Source organism: Lactuca virosa, chromosome 9, assembly GCF_052849685.1.
Source record: "Lactuca virosa cultivar CGN04683 chromosome 9, Lactuca_virosa_CGN04683_v6, whole genome shotgun sequence".
In the NCBI taxonomy this organism is placed as follows: Eukaryota; Viridiplantae; Streptophyta; class Magnoliopsida; order Asterales; family Asteraceae; genus Lactuca; species Lactuca virosa.
In genome coordinates this window covers 201452023-201469627 of record NC_136434.1, presented here as the reverse complement: position 1 = coordinate 201469627, position 17605 = coordinate 201452023, and the positions used below count along the sequence as shown (strand labels likewise).

General features: G+C 41.9%; 1 protein-coding gene across 1 annotated transcript; it reads right to left on the bottom strand.

Moving 5' to 3' along the window:
- Window positions 1-15716: 15716 nt before the first annotated feature.
- LOC145140195 (uncharacterized) lies at window positions 15717-16898 on the bottom strand. Its single transcript, XM_079073766.1, has 2 exons — window positions 16002-16898; window positions 15717-15902 (listed from the first exon to the last, which is right to left on the bottom strand). The coding sequence occupies exons 1-2, from the start codon at window positions 16896-16898 to the stop codon at window positions 15717-15719; spliced, it is 1083 nt and encodes a 360-aa protein (XP_078929892.1).
- Between the last annotated feature and the right edge of the window lie 707 nt (window positions 16899-17605).

Below are 17605 nucleotides of genomic sequence, written 5' to 3'. Positions count from 1 at the left end.
CGGATCTGGATGGCGAACACCACAGCCCCCAACTCCAGATCGTGAGTAGGATTCCTCGTCTCATGAGGCTTCAGTTGCCTCGATGCGTATGCTATCACATGCCTCCTCTGCATTAGCACAACACCCAGTCCCGATATCGACGCGTCACAATACATTACAAAATCCTCCATCCCCTCCGGAAGGGCTAACACCGGTGCTTCGCATAATGTCTGGCGAAGTGTCTCGAAGGAGGCCTACTGCTCTGGGCCCCAACTAAAAGCCACGCCCTTCCGGGTCAACCTAGTGAGAGGAACAGCAATCTTGGAGAAATCTTTAATAAATCTCCTATAATAGCCGGCCAACCCCAGAAAACTCCTGATCTCGGTGGGGGATCTCGGCACCTCCCAACTCTTCACCGCCTCTATCTTGGCCGGATCGACCAATATCCCATTCTGATTAATGAGATGTCCCAGGAACTGGACCTCCCGTAACCAGAAATCACACTTGGAGAATTTGGCGTAAATCCTCTCCGATCTCAGAACTCCAAGGATCTCCCTCAAATGCTCATGCTGCTCTCTGGATCTCGAATACACCAATATATCATCAATGAACACTATCACTGAACGATCCAACATCGGTCTGCACACCCTGTTCATGAGATCCATGAACACCGTCGGTGCATTGGTGAGACCGAAAGGCATCACCACGAACTCGTAATGTCCGTAACGAGTCCTGAACGCCGTCTTCTGGATATCCTCCTCCCGCACTCTCATCTGATGATATCTAGACCTCAGATCGATCTTGGAGAACCAAGACGCTCCCTGTAACTGATCGAACAAATCATCGATCCTCTATAAGGGGTAACGGTTCTTGACCGTTAACTTGTTCAACTCCCGGTAATCAATGCACATCCGGTGTGAACCGTCCTTTTTCTTTACAAAAAGGATCGGTGCTCCCCACGGCGAGCTACTCGGCCGAATAAACCCCTTTCCCAGCAGCTCCTGAAGCTGCGAGGATAACTCCTGCATCTCTGGAGGCGCAAGGCGATAGGGCGCCTTGGCGATAGGCGCTGCCCCCGGAACCAAATCGATACGGAACTCTACTTGCCTCTCGGGAGGCACACCCGGCAACTCCTTGGGGAAAACATCCGGGAACGCACGCACTATCGGAACCTCATTGACCGTGCTCGGCCTCTCTGCATCAAACCTCGTAACCATCACATAAGCCACGAATCCACTACAACCCTGATGTAGGCTCTGCCTCGCTCTAGCGGCCGAACAAAACGCTGACCCAGAACGGGTACCCTCGCCGTACACCGTAAGAACTCCCCCACTAGGGTCTCGTATGGTTACCAGCTATCGCTCGCAGTCGATAACCGCTCCAAATCTGCTCAACCAGTCCATGCCCACGATGACACAGACATCTCCCATCGCAATCGGGACAAAATCAATCGGAAACTCAACGCCGAAGATCTCGATTACACATCCTCGAATCACATCAGTGGCATACACCGCTCTCTCGTCAGCTATGTAAACCTGCAAAGGTCGACTCAAAGCCTCTCGACGGATACTGATGTGCTGACTAAGGCTAATGATACAAAAGATCGACTCGCACCCGAGTCAAATAATACCAAGGCAGGTACAGAACTCACAAGAAAAGTACATATGCATATCATAATATAAGCACAATATCTCAAACTCAAAATAAACACATGAAAGAATACATACCAGCCACGACATTGGGCGCTGCACGGACCTCCTCCGTTGTCAACTGGAAAGCTCTCCCGCGAGCCTTCGGTGCCTCGGCCTTCACCGACCGAACCTCAGTAGCTCGCACGGCAGCAGGGGCAGATCCCTGCGGTGCTCCCTGTGCTGTCTCCCGCAGCTGCGGACACTCGGCCTTCCGGTGTCCGGTTTGGTTGCAATGAAAGCAAACCATGAAACCCTTGGGGCAATCCTTGGCTATGTGCCCCTCCTTGCCACATTTGTAGCAAGCACCAGATCGACAAACCCCGTCATGTCCCTTGCCGCACTTCCCACAAGTGCGACCCTTCTGGCCTCCAGATCTCGAATCGGCGGGCTTTGCCCGCTTGGCTGCCACCTGAGACTGTGCCGGCCACCAATCCCTCCCCTGAGACTCAGCCTCCTCCCGAGCCTGAGTCTCTAGCTCAATCTCCCTCTTCCGGGCATTTGCCTGGTGCTCGGCAAATGTCCAGTATGATGAGTTCGCTACGAACTCCCTGATATCCCTCCTCAAAATGCTCAAGTACCGGCTCATACGTGCCTGCTCAGACGGCACGTGCTCAGAGCAAAACAACGCCCTCTCATGAAACATCCTCGTAAGCACCGTCACAGACTCAGTTCCCTGCTTGAGGGACAAGAACTCCTGGGCTAAACGTTCCCTCTCCACAGGGGGAACATACTCCTCTCGAAACATCGTGGTGAACCTCTCCCAGGTCACCGCAGTAAGCTCTGCCGTAGTGAAGTCTGCCGTCACAAACTTCCACCAGTCCTTCGCCCCTAAGCGAAGCTGGTTCAGTGCAAACCGAATCCTCAGATGCTCTGGACACGAGCAGATGTAGAAGCATCCCTCTATATCAGAAATCCATCTCGTCGCAGTAATCGGATCCTGCGTCCCATCAAACTCTGGTGGGTTCGTGTTGCTGAACTCCCGGAACAGCAATGAGTCACCCCGCTGAGGTCTAGCAGCAGCAACATCTGCAGTAGCTGCAGCAGCCGCAGCCTCAGTAACCGCTGCATACCGCTCATCAAAGGTCTCAATCAATGTGGTCTTGATAGACCCAAACATTTCTGGAATCTCGGCTTGGATCGCCGCAACCACCTCATCGTGGATCATCTGACGAAGCTCCTTGTCACTCACGCCGCTCGTATCAGGTTTGTGGCATGTCCTAACCATGATGTCTCTGAAATACAACATAAAAATATCAAAGACTCGCTCGAGCATACTCGCACTCGATCACTCAGCCCTACTTGTCCCCCAGTACCCTAAGGATTCTTACTTGGACTGCGCACTGATCCGGTGTCTTTAGTAGTACGGGCCCTATACTACCGTCCACACCGCATCAGTATTCACCCGAAGTCCTCCTCCTAGGATCCCAGATCACAAGTACCCTACATCTCGCTAGCATAGGCTACCCTTCGGTAGACCTCTCATAAGCTCCTCACTGCTACCTACTCACTCTCAAGCATCTCATAGCAGCAGAAATCTTCCTAGGCTAAGGCATCACAAATCAGGCCACTCTAGTCCTAATATGAATACCTAGCCTACTCTTGCATGCGTAACATATCATAACTCATAACACATAATGTAAGGGTATTTTGGGAAATCACCGTTCGGGCGCTGGCTGATCGTACACACTGCTTCCTTCTGCTTTTCTCAAATCCTTTTATTTTTTTAAAAAAAATTGTTTATTTTATGAAGAACTTTCTCAAATCCTCAGTTTGAGTTCAAATACACCCGAAGGTGCATCCGAATCCCTCAAACCAAGGCTCTGATACCAACTTGTAACAACGTAAATTCCAAAACAATTATTCACTTTTAAAAAATATAATTTCATTCATAAATGTTATAAATCTCCATGTATCACATATCGAATCCATAAAATTCATCCCAAGATCACAATACATAAAAACTCCACAAGTGTGTACTGATCATGCCGGCGCCTTCCCGCGATCCTCACTGGTACCTGAAACACATAACACAACAACTGTAAGCATAAATGCTTAGTGAGTTCCCCAAAATACCACATACGCACATACGCCACTCAAGGCTATAAGACCTTCTGGTCACTGTTTCTTAGAGGACTTTCGTCCCACAACCCTGGTAGACCTTCCGGTCCTACCCGTAATGACCTTCCGGTCCATATCATTTTGACCTTCCGGTCCATATCGTAATGACCTTCCGGTCCTTAGCATTCACAACATACATAACACATCAATACCATATAACAGTATACAGCACATACATCTCATAGCATATAAGACCTTCCGGTCACACATAGGTACCACTCTAGGTACAATATAGTGAGAAGACTCACCTCAGGTAACTCGGATAATCTCGCACACGGATATACTGATCTAGCCCCCACCTAATCACATAAACAATATCCTCAAATAAATAATGGCTCTCAAAGGCTAGATTAAATCCCTTTCTACCAATCCAAAGAAGGGTAAAAGACCATTTTACCCTTCCCTGACCTAAAAGTCCAAATGTTAACAAAAACCCTAAAATTCAACGAAAGTCAACAGGGGGCAGTATGCGGCACGTACCAGCTCTTGTACGCGGGGCGTACTCCGGCGATCCAGAATCGGGGTCTCAAACCCTTACGCTGCGCGTACTGAGATTTACGCCCAGCGTAAGTCTCAGTTTCATGCCCTCATGGATTTTTAGTCTTAAACGGTTAAGACATAAACTCAAACTCCAGATCTGACTTCTCTAAGATCACTTAATCCATAAAGTCGAGACCTTTAAGCCTTTGCATGGCTGTAAAGGTCACTAATCACTCTAACACCTTTCCTCTTCCCTCATAAAGCCTAGATCTCATGCATGGCTTAATATTCACGTCCAAGATTGGATTTTTATGAACCCTCAACTCACAATACTCTGAAATATAGAAGATCTAAGCTTATGGATACCTTTTGCTCATAAAGTCTCCACCTTGGGACCAAAAACCCTAAAAATTGGTCCATGAGGCACAAATCAACAATAACAAGGAAAGCTCAGAGCTTTTACCTCCAAGTGAAGCTCCTCCCTCTGTAGAACTCAGATCCAAGCTTGCACTCCAACTTCTAGCCTTCACAAGAACATCCTCTTCTTCTTCACTAACACACAAAGGCACTTTTAGCTCAAGAACACTTACACACAAGCTTAGAACGAAGGTTGGCTCTCTCTTAGGGTTTCACTCTCTCAAATGGTGGCTGAGGATAAGGCCATAGCTTTCTTTATATAGGGCTCAAGTCTCATTTAGGGTTTTGAGTCTGGACCCGCTACGCCCAGCGTAGCCTAAGGTACGCCCAACGTACCGGGTGGAGTCGACGTCCAAAACACGCCCATGAGTACGCGCAGCGTACTCTTCAGTACGCCCAGCGTACTCATTTGCCACACTCTACTTTTAAGGGCTAAACAAGACAACTTAGAAAGAAAAAGGGTTTAAGAGATGCACCTGAATTCCGAGATGTTACATAATCAGTCATCACCAGCATAAAGACTTTTCCTATTGGAGCTATTGGTAACTTTCCCATTATATACATTCCCCATTTCATGAATAGCCGTGGAGAGATAATAGGATGTAGAGGTTCTGCTGGTTGATGTAGGATGTTGCTATGTCTTTGTCAAGCATCACACTTTTAAGTATGTAGAAAAGAATTTCTCTTCATGGTTGGTAGTAGTATCCTGTTCATAATATCTTGGAGCATAAGGATCTGCCCCCAATGTGATTGCCACAGTCTCCATCATGTATGTGTTGGATTTGGTGTCTAAGCCCATAACTATAACTGATATGTATTTGACCTGATTGTAGCATGGTCCTTTTTGGGTTGCCTTCACCAGTGCAATTTGATAGAATGGATTTTTGAGAATAAGGTTATCTATGATTTATTAATGTATTATAAGTATAATATATTAATTGAGAAATTATATTATTTAATTAGTATTGATCAAGAATTAATTTATTAATTTTGTGATCAAAAGAGACTAATTAAATATATGGGGATTGATTATTTAATCAAGGATTCTTATAGTGTGGGCTAATGATCCATGATTATGTAGATGGACTAAATTAATCCATGGATAGTCCATGGAGGTTAAACCCATGGAGCATGAGAATGTGGAAAGTCATGGGTTATTAGGGTTTACCAAGTGTAACCCTGGCATGTGCAACACTATAAATAGAACCCCCTATGGACCAAAACCGGTTGCCCCATCTCTTTGAGATAAGTAGCTTATTCTCTTAAATCATCCTCTTGCATCTTGGTGTTTGTGAACCAATAGAGGCATCACACTTGAGGTGCTCAAGCTTTCAAAGGTCAAGAACTACTAGTCCTTTTAAAAGTTATGTCATCTATCTAGATGTATTATTCATTTGGTAATTTGTATGCTAGTCAGGACAATTCTTTGGAAAGTTGAAAATATGCATGTATAATAGAGAAAACATAGATCCAAAGCATTTAGGGTTGCATGTGCACCATAGGGGTGTTATAGTGCTCAAAACCCAACAGTGGTATCAGAGCCTAGGATTGTTTTTTATTATATTTGATGCTTACTAGTTTTTCAAAGCTGAAAAAGTCGAAATTTTGGCCTCTGGCTGGTGAACTCGCTGAGTACATGAACAGAATCGACGAGTCCACTCGGTAACAGAGCAACTCGACGAGTCCGGTTCATGTACTCGACGAGTTGAAGGCTCTATTTGCAGAATTTCGAGTTTCTTGGTCTGGTTTGGATTAGGAACACTACCACAAACTATTTTGGATCATTGGAAATGTTTTTTATGATATGGTAGTGCTTGTACTCATCCAACCACAAGACAATTGTCAAAGTTTTAAAATAATTCTTGTTTTTATATGATAAACAAAATTGCTTTCAAATTGTTAACTAGAAATTATCTTGATTATGAGTTTAGTTAGATCACAGATTATGTGATAATTTTAGTTGTTAAAAAAATGATCTAAATGCATTTTAATGACCTCCATAACTTGTCCTCAAGTTATGGAAAATGAAAGGTCTCATACATTAAAATCCAATTAAACTCATAAGTTATGAATGTGAAGAGTTTTGATAAGTTTCAAAAATTGCCCTCAAGTTTTGGAATTTGTAAAGTCACACTAATGAAACTGTAATTCCAAACCCTAGAGTTTTAAAAGTTAAAATTCAACCCTTATACTTTATAATATTATAAGTTTAATAATATATATATATATATATATATATATATATATATAAGACAAAGTCGGTCTTACCGTTAGTAGGCCTCATTCACGAAGCCGGTCTATAAGGGGGTATAAGGTTACTGCCTATAAAATGGTAGTTTAATGGGTGTCTACTCTCACCCACCGCTACCTTGACTGGTGGAGGGTCGTTAGTCGAACGGGTAGGACAGGACATTAATTCTCCCTCATTAAAAGTATAATGATAAAATATACAGTAACTAAACTTTTGTTAAATTCCTAATCTTAGTTACTTTAGGAAAAATATGAAATGGTGCCAATCCATGAAATCACACTTTGCACCTTGTTAAGTCATTAGTGGAGCGTGTGTGGTTAACCGTCACACTAATCTGGGACTGACAATGTGTGGAAAAGGGTAACTTGATGTTAATCATAGATCAATGGAGTGTGTGTGGTTAACCGGCACATCGATTAGGTGATTTGTAACATTGGGTGTACCAAGCTAATTTGCATGGTTATTCACTCCTTGTTTGTGATCCTCGACATCCCAGTCACAAACTTGAAGGGCACAATCGAGATTTAAACATGCCATTGAAAAAGTTCAATGAATCTCAAAGATCTAGGAATTTCAAATCCAATTAAAACGTAATAATCTATTTCGTTTTTCATGGTGGAAATTGGTAAATCGTCATTCACCTACCTTCAAATATTTTACAATTGGATTACGGCATCCCTCTTCGCAATTGTAGAATATTGTGTTGGGTCCTAGCCTTAATATTTCATATTAGGTGTAATATTAAGGACTATCATCTAATCTAAACTTTGTTCTTCTTCTTTTACAGATGTCTATTCCAAACAATGCTTCTAACCCAATCCCTTCAGGCTCTTTGTCCCTCATGAACCTATGTGGGAGGGTCATTTTCGATGGCTCGAACTTCAATGATTGGATTCGAAACATCAGGATGGATATTCGCTATGAGGACAAAGAATATGTCCTAGATAAAGAGCTCAAAGAGATTCTTGTCACCACTGCTACTCCCGAACAAATCGCTGAACACACTACTCATGAGAGGGATGCGACAAAGGTGTCGTGTCTAATGATTGCTACCATGACTGCTGAGCTGCAGAAGTCCTATGAGGACTACTATCCTTATGAAATGTATCATGATTTGATGGAAAGATACCATCAAAGTGCTCGGCATGAGAGGTATGAGATCATTGTCTCCATGATCACAACCAAAATGAAGGATGGTGAACCCATCATGGCCCACTTGCAGAAGATGCAAAGAGTCGTGGACCGCTTGCTTAAATTGAATGTCAATTTTGATGAAGAGTTGGCCATAGATATTATTCTACACTCTTTACCTAGTTTTTATGATCGGTTTCGTATGACCTATCATATGAACAAGGAGGAGGTCACTCTTAGCAAGCTTCAAAGCCTTCTTAGGACTATAGAAAGCAACCTGAAAGGCAAGTCGGTTGTGTCTGCTCCTACTACTATTTTTGCCCCTGTTTTGGCAATCGGAAATGGGATGGGAAAGAAGAGGAAGGCTCCCTACAAGAGTCGCAAGGGAAAGTGTCTTGATGGATCCTCTTCAAGTGGGACCAAAGTTGGTTCTATTAATCCCTCTTCCAATCCGAAGGAAGCAGAGTGCTTCCACTGTTATGATAAAGGGCACTGAAAACGAAGCTGCCCCAAGTACTTGCAGGACATAAATGATGGCAAGATCAAGCCCTCCTTTGCAGGTATTTACACTATTCAATCTAATAACTCATCACATGCTAATTCTTGGGTCCTTGATACAGGTTGTGGTATTCACATTTGTTCTGATTTGCAGGGACTAAAAAGAAGTAGGGATGTGGAGCACGGGAAGATAAACTTAATCATCGGAAATAGGAAAATGTCGTCTGTGGCCAAGATTGGAGTTTATACTTTATTGCTTAGTAATGGTTTAAATTTAGATTTGAATAATTGTTGTTACTTGGCCGATATGGCGAGAAATGTTATTTCCTTTCACAGTTTGTATAAACAAGGTTTTACCTTTTCCTTTAATAATGAAAATGGTGATATTTATGCTTATTGTAATGGTGTTTTTTATTTTGAAGCATTACCTTGCAATGGTATATATGAAACTGTGATGATTGTAGATAACTTAGGAAATAATGTGTTGAATATTGATTCTTCCAATGATTTGGATAAGGCATGCTTGTGGCATTGTCGTCTTGGACATGTCAACAAGAAGCGCATAGCCCAACTCCAAAAGGATGGAGTTTTAGAGTAATTTGACTTAAAGTCGGATGACACTTGTGAATCTTGTTTACTTGGAAAGATAACCAAGTCACCCTTCACTGGTACTTGTGAAAGGGGTGAAGGTCTGTTGGATCTCATACACACTGATGTGCGTGGACCATTCAGAACCGCCACAAGGGATGCTAACCGCTTCTATGTAACTTTTACTGATGATTATAGTAGATATGGGTATATTTACTTAATCAAGCATAACTCGGGAACTTTTGAAAATTTCAAGGAGTTTAAACAAGAAGTAGAGAATCAATTGGGCAGGAAGATAAAGATGTTGCGATCCGATCGAGGAGGAGAGTATCTTAGTATCGAGTTATTTGACTATCTTAAGGAATGTGGAATTGTTTCACAATGATTCCACCTAGGACACCACAACTTAATGGTGTGGCTGAGAGGTGCAATAGAACCTTGCTAGACATGGTTCGTTCCATGACGAGTCGAGCTTCATTACCTATCTCATTTTGGGGGTATGCCTTAGAGCCTGCCGCCTATATCCTTAATCTAGTCCCTACCAAAAAGGTTTGCAAAACATCTCACGAGATGTGGACAGGGAAAGTGACCACATTAGACCACATCAAAGTTTGGGGTTGCGAGTCTTTTGTGAGAAAAGAAACTCACGACAAGATCGAACCTCGGAGTGAGCTATGTATTTTCATCTACTGCCCACAGAAATCCTTTGGATATCTCTTCTACAGACCAAGTGACAATGTTGTCTTTGTTGCAAGGAGAGGAGTCTTTCATGAGAGAGAACTCATAGACCAAGGAAATAGTGGGAGGCAAATTGACCTTGAAGAGCTTCAAGAGTCAAGCGGTGAAGGAACCTCAAACACTAGCAATCAATCTGAGGAGGAAACTCCGGCTGATCCAACTAAAGAGTCCTTACCTCTGAGGCGATCCAGTAGAGTTAGAAATACACCTGAGTTTTATGGTTTCCATATTACTACTGAAGGTGATACATTTATTAGTGATAGCACACTGGTAAATTTGGATGAACCTAACAACTACAAGGAAGCCATGGCAGGCCCCGAGTCTGCTAAATGGAAAGAGGCTATGGACAAAAATATTCAATCCATGTATGACAATCAAGTTTGGAACTTGTTTGACAATGTACCGGGTCGTAAGACAGTCGGGTGCGAATGGATCTTTAAGAAGAAGATCGACATGTATGGGAAAGTACACACATATAAGGCGCGACTAGTTGCAAAAGGCTTTACTCAAACTCCGGGAGTTGACTATGCTGAGACCTTCTCACCAGTAGCGAAGATTAAATCTATAAGGGTTATGTTGGCCATAACTGCATTTCATGATTATGAAATATGGCAAATGGACGTCAAAACCACTTTCCTTAATGGAAAGTTGGCTGAAGATGTTTACATGAGTCAGCCAGAGGGTTTTGTCAATGCAAAGTATAGTGACGCCAACTTTCAAACCGACAGAGATAATTTCCGCTCTCGGTCGGGCTGGGTGTTTACCCTGAATGCAGGAGCAGTGACATGGAAAAGTTCCAAGCAGGAAACTATAGCTGATTCAATGTGCGAACCAGAGTACATAGCAGCAAGCGAAGCATCGAAGGAGGCGATATGGTTGAAAAACTTCATCGGAGACATCGGAGTCATTCCATCCATAAAGGAGCCTACGGAGATTTTCTGCGATAATGAAGGGGCGGTTGTCTTAACCAATGAAACAAGAGATCATGGTAGATCTAGGCATATCGACAGAAAGTACCACTTCATAAGACATCGAGTAGAAGAAGGACACCTCGTGGTAAAGGGGATATCGTCAGAGGTTAACCAAGCAGATCCCCTTACAAAGGGACTAACTTGGGTTAAGCACTTGCAGCATGCGAGGGGCATTGGGCTAAATGACGATATTAGTTTTAGTAATTAGATAAATCTAAACTTGTAATAGCTAAATTGTAATTGACATTTGATGATTGAATAAAAGGAGTGTTATTTATAAGTAAAGTTACTGTCTTGTGTCAATTATTTACTATTGTTTCAGTTTGCATGTTTTGGCTTCCAGAATAATAAAATTATAATTATTATTATTATTCAAACTATCTACAGTCGATCATACGTTGGAAGTAAGTATGAAATAGGACTGTCATGAGTTGGCTTGTAGATTGTCTAAGGAGTTAGACATAGCAAAAGTGTGCTACACCATTCATGAGTGTTCCTGAAATAAGATTTGAGTATTAGATTCAACCCGCGCTCACCTGAATTACTTCAGGAATTTATCACGAGTAATTAGGAGACGATAATATCATATAATATTTAAACCAAGATATATGAGTTGTTGACTACGAGTCGGTTGTGCATTGATGGCACGAAAACGCATCAGTAACTTGATGTTATAAAATGTGTCGTTGTACATGACTTGATAAGCAGTTAGTACAAGCATATGATGTTGAAGTTTATCTATTCCTTTTATCCTAAGAGGATTAAAAGCGATATCTTGGGCCCCTCGATGATTTTGTTTTGACTTATGTGTCGGGCCCGGTCAAAACTAAATTGATGTGTTCAATTATGTTATATGTCAGACGAATCAGAAATCGGGAAACAAATTACAGGACAATAAGTATGACTATGTTACATGTGTTTATCCGTATAGATATCTTGAGAACAGAGGAGTATATGATCACTTATCTGAAGGACGCGTCACTGACTAGGTCAGAGTTCGACAGCGGCTTTTGAAAGCTTACGATTGCTAAGTCGGATCCTGAAGTGCATTAGCAGTAATAATTACTAGACTTATCAAAGTGGGAGACTGTTGGATTTGGTGTCTAAGACCATAACTATAACTGGTATGTACTTAACCCGAATGTAGCATGGTCCTTTTTGGGTTGCCTTCACCAGTGCAATTTGATAGGATGGATTTTTGAGAATAATGTTATTTATGATTTATTAATATATTATAAGTATAATATATTAATTGAGAAGTCATATTATTTAATTAGTATTGATCAAGAATTAATTTATTAATTTTGTGATCAAAAGAGACTAATTAAATATATGGGGATTGATTATGTAAATCAATGATTCTTGTAGTGTGGGCTAATGATCCATGATTATGTAGATGTGCTAAGCTAATCCATGGATAGTCCATGGAGGTTAAACCCATGGAGCATGAGAATTTGGAAAGTCATGGGTTATTAGGGTTTACCGAGTGTAACCCTAACATGTGCAACACTATAAATAGAACCCCCTATGGACCAAAATCGGTTGCCCCATCTCTTTGAGATAAGTAGCTTATTCTCTTAAATCATCCTCTTGCATCTTGGTGTTTTTCAACCAATAGAGGCATCACACTTGAGGTGCTCAAGCTTTCAAAGGTCAAGAACTACTAGTCCTTCTAAAAGGTATGTCATCTATCTAGATGTATTATTCATTTGGTAATTTGTATGCTAGTTAGGACAATGCTTTGGAAAATTGAAAATATGCATGTATAATAGAGAAAACATAATTCCAAAGCATTTAGGGTTGCATGTGCACCATAGGAGCGTTATAGTGCTCAAAACCCAACAGTATGTCCAATACTTCTGCAGCTTCAGGATCTTCCAAGCATTTAAGGTATGGACCTGCCATAGACTTTTTGTAGATTTTACCTCAGATCATTACGAATCTTGAGACTCTTGTTCTGAATGCCCTTTCACTTTTTTCTTCTGTTGGAATCATGCCATTTTGGAGATACTCCATAATGGGTTTGGTCCATGATCGTGGACTTCTTTAAGGATCCTGTTTGTCGTGGTCCCTTCGAGGAGGGATCTAAGGGTCAGGATCTTCAATGGCTGCTATGTTTATTGGTTTTTTAGGATCTTCAGATTTGTCGGAAAGGGCTTCTATGGCTAGAGTTATTATGTGGGTTATAGGGATCTTCGTTTCTAGTGGGGTCCTTAGGGAGGATCCTAAATTGGCTGATGCATCTGCTTCTATGTTTTCTTCTCTGGGAATTTAGGTTAGGCTAAAGTTTTCAAAATCAGAGGCTATTTTTTGAGGATCTTCAGGTATAGTGCTAATCTTTCACCTTTCACTGCATAAGATCCGTTGAAGTGATTAGTTAATAATAAAGAGTCAACAAATACCTGAAGATCCTTGATTTGAAGATCCTTAGCCAGTTGTAGTCCCATGATTAGTGCTTCATATTCTACTTCCTTGTTGGTAATGTTGAATTCGCAACTAACTGCCTGGGGTAGGATGCACCCGTGTGGCGATTTTAATATGATCCCTAGCATTGTTCCTTTTTTGTTTGAAGCTCCATTTGTGAACAGTGTCCATTTTCCTAATTGTTCATCTTCTAGGAGTTGTTTGGCTTCCATTTCTACTTCGTTTTGTAGATCATCACTAAAGTCAGCCACAAAGTCTGCTAATGCTTGTGACTTTATGGCAGATCTTGGCTCATATCTGATGTCAATCGTGCTTAACTTCACCGGCCATTTTGCCATCCTTCCTGACATCTCTGGTTTTCTCATGACATTCTTAATAGTATAATTAGTTTTCACATGTATAGTATGTGTCTCGAAATAATGTCTTAATTTAGTAGAAGCAGTTACTAAGGCAAGAATTAATTTTGGATGAGAGTTCCTGGTTTCAGGATCCATAAGACTTTTACTTACATAGTAGATAGGATGTTGGTCTCCGTTAAGATCCTTGGCCAGGACAACACTTATCGCGTTTGAGGATACCAAGAGGTAGAGGGGAAGTGGTTCTCCATCTATGGGTTTTACTAGTAATGGCACGAAACTTAAGTATCTTTTGAGTTCCTGAAAAGCTTTTTCGTGCTCTTCAGTCCATTCGAAACTCTTGTTCTTCTTCAAGATACCATAAAAGGGCTTACACCTTTCTGAGGATCTTGAAATGAACATGTTGAGTGCCGCTACTCTTCCGGCTAGCCTTTGGATGTCTTTTGTTGAAGATGGAGATTTCATCTCAATGATTGCTTTGATGTGTTATGGGCTTGCTTCTATTCCTCTCTTCGTTACTATATACCCAAGGAACTTGCCCGATTTCATCCCAAAGTGGAATTTAAGTGGATTCAACTTCATATTGTATTCGTCTAGAATGTCGAAGGCTTCTTTGAGATCCATGAGATGATCTTCAGCTTTCATTGACTTCACCACCATGTCGTCAATAAAGAACTCCATGGTGTCCCCCAGCTTGTCTTTAAACATCCAATTCACCAATATTTGATATGTTGCACCTGCATTTTTAAGACCGAAAGGCATTGGAGTGTAACAATATATACATGTTGGTGTTATAAACGTTGTATCTTCTTGATCGGATGGTTCCATCTGAATTTTTTGGAATCCTGCTGAAGCATCCATGAAGGTTAGGAGTTCGTGGCCAGCTGTTACTTCTATCATTGGGTCAATGTGTGGTAGAGGGAAACGATCCTTAGGACAAGCCTTGTTAAGATCCGTGTAGTCTACACATACTCGCCATTTTCCGTTTTTCTTCTGTACGACAACCACGTTAGCTAGCCATCTTGGGAACTTCACTTCCTTGATCATTCCTGTCTTGAGGAGCTTTTCTACTTCTTCTTGGATGATCTGATTCCTTTCAGGTGCAAACTTCCTTCTCTTTTGGTGTATTGGTCTGAAAGAAGGATCAATATTAAGTTTGTGAGTGATAATAATCTTGTCTATACATGTCATATCTTCATATTTCCATGAGAATGTCTTGCTTCTGTTTCGAAGGAATTTTAACAAGTCTTATTCGATTTGCTCAGTTATTAAGGATCCTATGAGGACTTTAGCTTTAGGATCCTCGATGGTCAGAGGTACTTCCTTCACATCTTGTTCCTTCGTTTCTAGAACATGTCGTGCCCCTTCCTTAATTGCGATGCTTGCTGGGGTTTGGTCGCAGGCTTCATAGAGGTTTTATAACATTCCTTTGATTCTTGTTGATCTCCCATGATCTTCATTGTTCCCCATGGAGTAGGTATTTTTACACACTGATGATACGTTGACGGAACGGCTTTCATCTCGTGGATCCACGGTCTACCTAGTATCACATTAAAAGAATATAAGGTGTCAATAACACAGAAATTTTGTATAGAGTTTACCCCTTCTATGTATATTGGTAGCTTTATCTCCCCAATAGTGTGTTTCGTTTCCCTGCTAAATCCTATGAGGACCAAGGATCTTTTGAGTATCTCTGATTCTAGGATGTTCATCCTTTTTAGTGCGTCTAAGAGTACGATGTTGACCGAGGATCCTCCATCAACAAGGATCCTTTTGACGAAGTGGTTGGCCATGTATAGTGTTATCACGAGTCCGTCATGGTGAGGATCCTGAATCCCTTCCCTGTCCGTCTCGTCAAATGTGAATTCTTTATCATTGCTAACCACGATATTCTTCTGTGGTCTACCCTCCTTTTCTTTTTTAGAGACCTTGGCGTGTGTTTTAGCGTGATAGTAAGAAGTACCACAAATGTTAGATCCTCCTGAGATAATGTTAATGATCTTCGCGTTTGGGGGTGGAGATCCTGGTTTCTCCGGGATCTTGTGACCATCCTGGTTGTTCTCCTTGGATTTTTCTATTTTTCTCCCGATGATCTCTTTGAGGTTCCACTGCTAAGGATGTAGATGATCTCCTTTCTTATGGCTATACAATACTCCGTCGTGTGACCGAAGTCTTCGTAGTAATCAAACCATTTGGATTTGTCCTTCCAACTGGTGGACTTGTTATCCTTCTTCGGCCATCTTTCTTTGTCTCTGAGATCCTGCATAGCATGGATTATACCTGAAATATCCACAGAAAAACAATAGTCAGTGATCTTAGGAAGTTCCTCTTCTTCTCCTTCATCTTCGAGGGCATTAACCTTGTGATGATCCGATTTGGAATAGGGCTTTGATTTGTAGGATCTTGGGGCTGAGGATTCGGCCTCCCTATTGGGATTCTCGTATTGACTTGAAGGGTTGCTCCACTTTTGGATTTCTTTATCCTCTTCAAGCCTTATGAATCTCAATGCTCGGCACCTAACTTCGTCCAATCTCTTGCATGGGGTCATCACAAGATCTTCATAGAAGGGTGAATCCTTCCGTAGACCCATCTTGAAGGCCTCTACAACAGTCTCCATGTCGATGTTAGGGATGCTTAGAGCTTCCCTGCCATACCTGTTAACAAAATCTCTAAGTCGTTCCTCAGGATCCTGAACTACCCGATAAAGATCACTAGTGATATTATCGAAGGTTCTGCTACAAGAAAACTGGTTATTGAAAATATTGACTAAGTGTGAAAATGAAGTAATAGAATACGAAGGAACGTTTAGCATCCATCTGAGAACTGATCCCGTAAGGGTTGCACCAAAGCCTTTGCATAGGGAAGCTTCCTTCAAGTTCATTGGGATGGGAATGATCTCCATCCTTTCTCGGTATTGTGTTACATGCTCTTCAGGATCCATAGTTCCATAGTATGGCTTCATGCTAGGAGTTTGGAAGCGCTTGGGAACTTCGGTATCGGCTATCACGGGAGAAAATCTTGCGATCCTGTGACTTGTTGGAGATGATTCTGGTATGGGTTGGACCACCCCGGGTACGCTTGAGATCATCTGTCTCAACGGCTGAAGTTCCCTAGCCATGTTTGGATTTATTCCTATATCAACATTAGTAGAGTTAGTATTGATAGTATTGCTGTTTAAGAAGTTACTAGAATCAAGGTTTCTAGGAGTATTGAAAGACTCATTGAGATCTTTGATCATAAATGCTCGATTGTCCATAGTTGTCCCCCAGGGTGACACCACAGTGGCAAGAACTGTGTTCTTCTGGTGATTTCCTGAGGATCCTGCATTATCGAAGTTCAGGATCCTTGGTTGTACAACTGTGGGCGTTGTTTCCTGGGATTTCTGGAATTCTGTCTTCATCCTCTCCACTTCTCTGAGAAATTTTATATTCTCCTGTTGCTGCTGGGTCACCTATTGCGTCATTTTCCTCATCATAGCGAAGAGTTCTGTAGTAGTGACCGAGGCAGTCAGATCCTGGAGTCCTGAAGATCCCAAACTTCCTTGGTTAGTGACCGGAGGGGTGTTTTTCTTGGAAGTGTCGGGCGTTTTCCTCTTACCAGGGGTCCACTCAGAGGAGGTGGTAGGTTTTTGGTTGGAATGGAAGGAGCGGAGGATAAAGAAAGGATCGGTTGTGTAGACATGATCTTTCGAGGATTCTGAACACCACGGCGCCACAGTGGGCAGCAAATTGTTTTGGTAAAAAATTACACAAGTATTGATCAACCAAATTGAATGAGAGGCTGTGATGTTCGAACTATGTAATGTAGAAAGGTAAAGAGAATGCCACAATTGTTTACAAGGAAAGCCTTTGATCCTTGCTAGGATCTCCGACACAAAACCTTGGGAGGTGATAATGATCACCTACCTTGATGATTTCACTAATGTGAAATGACAATTACCGAGAGTATTCCAATAATAATGAG

Excerpts from the sequence above, each read along its gene's own strand:
- LOC145140195 (XM_079073766.1), bottom strand. The coding sequence starts at position 16,898 with ATGGACAATCGAGCATTTATGATCAAAGATCTCAATGAGTCTTTCAAT. Across the intron at positions 15,903-16,001 it reads CCAAATCGGATCATCACAAG|GATCTCAGAGACAAAGAAAG; the intron begins GTTAATGCCCTC and ends CATGCTATGCAG.